General features: G+C 33.6%; 1 protein-coding gene across 1 annotated transcript; it reads right to left on the bottom strand.

Moving 5' to 3' along the window:
• Positions 1-781: 781 nt before the first annotated feature.
• On the bottom strand, positions 782-4,275 carry LOC115710644 (alcohol dehydrogenase 1). Its single transcript, XM_030639001.2, has 10 exons — positions 4,063-4,275; positions 3,707-3,780; positions 2,978-3,114; positions 2,799-2,845; positions 2,367-2,692; positions 2,117-2,199; positions 1,950-2,025; positions 1,675-1,832; positions 1,421-1,582; positions 782-1,180 (listed from the first exon to the last, which is right to left on the bottom strand). The coding sequence occupies exons 2-10, from the start codon at positions 3,741-3,743 to the stop codon at positions 1,064-1,066; spliced, it is 1,143 nt and encodes a 380-aa protein (XP_030494861.1). The 5' UTR covers positions 3,744-3,780; positions 4,063-4,275; the 3' UTR covers positions 782-1,063.
• Positions 4,276-5,043: the final 768 nt, after the last annotated feature.

Genomic DNA, 5,043 nt, shown 5'->3' with positions numbered 1-5,043 from the left:
GAATTACAAAAAAGAGATCTAAGAGAGCATACTCAGAGATTTCATTGTGAGAGCTTCAAGAGAGGAAACACTGTGTTCTCTGCTCTTAAGTTAATACGAATCAAAAGGAGTAGGCTATTACCGAACTGAACGGGGTCGAACCTCTTTAACAACCTTGTGTTCTTTATTTAGTTGCTTATATTATACATAAATCATATTTCTTATCGCTTATTACTAGACTCATTTTCGTTGGCTAAAAGCAAGGTCAACAAAATCTAACTGTTGAAGAAATTCATCTAGCTTACTTAAAGAGGATCTTGAGTGTTAAAATCGAAATTCGATTTGCAATTTTCCAAGAGAGTTAGAAATAAATTCTTGAGTGGTTGTTCAAGATTTAGATATCTAATCGTCTCAGTGGAAGCAATGTGGTCCTTTCTAATTTAGAATGAAGCCTTTTGGGATGGTGCCTCAAAAACAAATTCGTGAAGACTTAGACCTAAAACAAACAATAGCATAGTAATTGAAAAATAGATGGTGTCTGATAGTCTTAACTTAGTATTAGAATCAAACTAAACTCCAATAAGTAACCGATCCAAATCCAAAAAAAAAAACCAATCTAAAAAGACGAGCCAAAAGAACCGCTTGTAATTCGAAGATAGTGAGTCAAAAAGAGCCATTGTCAGCCAAAAAAACTACTTGCAATCAAGTCGTGCAAAATTAGTAATCATAAAAATAACCACAATCTTGAGATGGATGTTAGAGAATTCTACATTGACAATATATAAAAATTAAATATCATGTATAAGATCAATAAACTACTTCTCTATAATTAATTTTAAAATAAAAACCCATACACCTTATTAAATTTTAAGGTAATAACAGAACAAAAAGATAAAAGTTCATAATTTTATTACTGTAAAAGGAGTACCTTTTTTTTTTGACACAAGTGACAAGACAAACTCGAAAGTGCATAAACACATTTATTTATTTATTTTAGCTGAACATATAAAACTCCCTGATGGCTTCGATTATTAACACAACTCAACATCTGATCCATTGGAACACATCTGATCTGAGCAACACACTACTCTTCCATGCGGATGATGCACCTGATTGACTCCCCTTTCAGCATGTACTCAAATGCCTTGTTGATCTCAGAGAATGGGACTGTGTGAGTTATGAATTTCTCTATTTCCAACTCCTGCAAATATCAAAACCAAACATAAAAATATGTACCAAAAATAGCATATGTTTCCTTGGAAGGAATTAAAAGAAAAAAGGCTCTTTTGCTTCGTAGTTATTTAAAGCTCACCTAAGCCACACAAATTCCATATACAATTATGGTCCCCAAAAGTCTAGTTTAAGCAATTTCTGGCTAATTTTAGTTCAACCCCACTTCAAGTTATGTATATAAAATTCATTCCAAAGCAAAGAAGTTTACCTTGTTCATGTACTGTTCCACAACACCGGGAAGATCGGAGCGGGGTTTGTAGTTACCGTAGAAGGTACCCTTTAGAGTCCTCTCGTTTAAGAAGTTCACTGGATGTGTCTTGAATGCATCATCTTTGTTTGGCACACCAACTAGAACAGCAACACCCCATCCCTAACCGAAAACAAAAAACACAAATTGTTAAATCTTTCAATAACCAATGTAATAATGCAGTATAAGAATTTGAAGTTTGGTCAAGTAATTACATCATGAACACATTCAAAGGCAGAGATCATGGCCTGGACACTTCCGGTACATTCCACACTCCGGTCCACTCCTCCGTCGGTCATATCAGCAATGACCTCTTGAACTGGTTTGTTATGATCTTTCGGATTCACAAACTCATTGACTCCAAACTTTTTGGCTGCAATTAATAAGAATAGATAACAAAATCAACAATTGAAAATTATGCATAATAATGCAGACTCAACAGCCTTTAACAACTTATTAAAAAAAAAAACAGCCTTTAACAACTTCACACCTCCTTCGAATCGGTTCGAGTTCAAATCAACACCGATGATCCTTGCAGCGCCAGCAATCCTTGCTCCTTCGGCAGCCTAAAAAGAAAAAGGAAATTTAGTATCATGACACTCTCACAAACCCTTAAACAAAACCAAATTAACATTTAACAAGATATGAATAACTTACAGCAAGACCAACAGCACCCAATCCGAAAATGGCAACACTAGAACCCTTTGTTGGCTTAGCAACATTCAAAGTGGCACCAAGACCTACAAAGCGAAAAAACACCAAATTTATCAAAACTCAAATCAAAACATGCTTTGTCTAATCAAGGCCGATCTTGAACTAAAGTAGACTAGGCCTTCGCCTAGGGCCCACTCAGTCAGACAGCAGGACCGGGCCCTGCCTCAAATACGTTCTATATGTTGATTCGAACCTGTGCAAATTCCACAGCTAAGGACGCAAACTTTGTCGAGTGGGGCGGCAGGGTTGATCTTGGCAACACATCCAGAATGAACAACAGTGTACTCACTGAAGGTAGAGGTCCCAACAAAATGGTAAATGGGCTGACCATTCTTGGAGAATCTTGTCTTCCCATCATTGAGCATAACACCTCTGTCAGTGTTGATCCTTAGGAGATCACACATGTTGCTCTCGGTCGACTTGCAGTGGCGGCAATCCCCGCACTCCCCGGTGAACACAGGCAGAACATGGTCACCTGGCTTAAGCTCAGTGACACCCTCACCAACACTCTCAACAATTCTGCATAACAAATATTAAGTAAGTCACTCATTATGATTAAAAATAAAACATGTACGAAAATTGATAATTTCTTTGGCATTTTATTTAGAGATTTTTTGTAACGTACCCTCCTGCCTCGTGACCAAATATCCGAGGAAACATTGGTGTTTGACCCTGCAAAAATAGAACCAAATTGTATTAAGAATTATAATACGAATAGTACCATTTAATCTAAATGTCATTCAGAATTCAAAAACCAATAAATATATATATATGTATATATATATGTATGTATATTTAATTTACCTTGGCTTCCCAGAAATAAACATCAGTGTGGCAAAGAGAGGTAAAGAGGATCTTCAAACGAACTTCATTAGCCTGTGGTGGTGCCACTTCAACTTCTTCAATTACCAGTGGCTTCCCTGCTTCCCAAGCCACAGCAGCTGAAATAGTTCACCCCACACACAATATTATTAATATTTTAATATTAAAAAATATAAAAAAGAAGCATTGCTACGAGTCACCATGTCTAACTATTATAATTAGTTAGCTATGTTTTATTAAAGTAAAACAAGTGAAAATATTAAATTATATACCATTTGCAATATTACATCTAGTACCATGATACCAAGACAATTTTCTGCAAAATCTAGGCTTTAACTTAATAGAAGATTGCCATTTGTGTAGATCTCCAACATTCTTTTCTCATTCGAAAAAAAAAACAATATCTTTTTTTTTTTAAAAAAAAAATAATAATAATAATAATAAAAGAGGATGACGTATTATCTAGAAAAGGGAAAGTGGTAATTTTTTTTAATTACTAATTAGATTTTCAGTGAGTCAGAATCAGTGATTAGAGCTAACAGAAATTAATTCCTGCAACTAATTATACAAATATATTTGATTGCAAAATCAACATTAAGATAGTTAGATTGATCATCAAGTAAATAAAAAAATAAAAAAAAATGAAAATTGATCACAAGAAGAAATAAGAGAAACCATGAATAATACAGATAAATAAATAAAAGTACTGACCTTTGCACTTAATGACCTGCCCAGTTGTGCTAGACATGGCTCCTTCTTCTTCTTTTTTTCTTCTCAGAAAATGACTGTGAAAGTAAAAGTTTTTTTTTCTTCAATTAACTTAAATGATTGTAGTGAGTAACAAAGTTGGGAAAAAGGGGTATTTATAGAACTGTAGAAAGACTAATTTACAATTAAAAAGCAATAAAAAAAAATCCAAGTTGTACTAAATTGTCAAATGGGTCCCAAAGCATATTATAATAATACCATACTTGTTGGATACAAAATTAAAACCAGATTATCTGAATCCCAAAAATTAAAATGGAAATGTGGAAACCAGATCATGGTTGCCAAAAGAAAATCAATACCAGATTAAGAAAATAGATGTGTTGGTTGTCCAATTGGAAAACCAGAGCTTAAAACCAGTGTTCTCCTAATGACTGGTTTTGGTTTTGGTATTTTTGGAGTTTTTACCAGCGGCGCCTTTTGGTAGGCGACACGTGGCATCAGGGGAAGTTGTTATGTTGAATAAGATTCTAAATGACGTGGCGGTTTTTGTTGAAGCCACCGTAATATGTTAGCCAACAGATCATGCCACAGTACCAATAACACTATAAAATTGTATAGTCATTAATCAATACTCAGTCTCTCCTAAAAAAACAATAAATGGATTTTTTTTTTTTTTTTGGAAGAACTATAAATCTTGTAAAGTTTTGCTACCCTACCTGAATTTGTTTTGCTGTTATAACAAATTATCTGAATAATATAAATTACGGAAATTCGATATGCACACTTTTAAAAGGGATATACTGATACATTTCTTTCTATTTTAGTACCCGAAATAATTTTTTAGTCAAATTTTTTCTCATGGTCGTCATGATAATTATAGTTATTTAAGACATCCTACAAAATTTTAAGAAATTTAGAAAAGTTTAACATGCCGAAAATTGTGTTCAAGCAGTGTGTTGCACGCGTGACTATTTTATTTTATACGCGTGTAAAATAGACTGTTTGAATATTGTTTTCTATATTGTAAATTATTCCGAATTTCTCAAAATTTTGTAGGATATCTTAAATAGTTATAACGTACATGAATGAGAGAAACCAAGAGAGAAAACGAGAGAGAAAAGAATTGATTTGATTTCTCAGATTCAATTAATTGAAATAATACAGAGGAAGTGCTTTTATAGCACTTAGTTTACAAGAAGCAAGTTGGTGAGGATTAACTAACCAATTAGTTAGTTAATAACAGATTACCAACCTGTTAACAGAATGGTCAGATACAATAACAAAGCATTAACTAATCTAACTAATTACAGTGTAATAGCCCCCTCAAGTTGGAGTGTAAA

This window comes from Cannabis sativa, chromosome X, assembly GCF_029168945.1.
Source record: "Cannabis sativa cultivar Pink pepper isolate KNU-18-1 chromosome X, ASM2916894v1, whole genome shotgun sequence".
NCBI classification, from domain to species: Eukaryota; Viridiplantae; Streptophyta; class Magnoliopsida; order Rosales; family Cannabaceae; genus Cannabis; species Cannabis sativa.
This window is presented reverse-complemented; position numbering and strand designations above follow the sequence as displayed.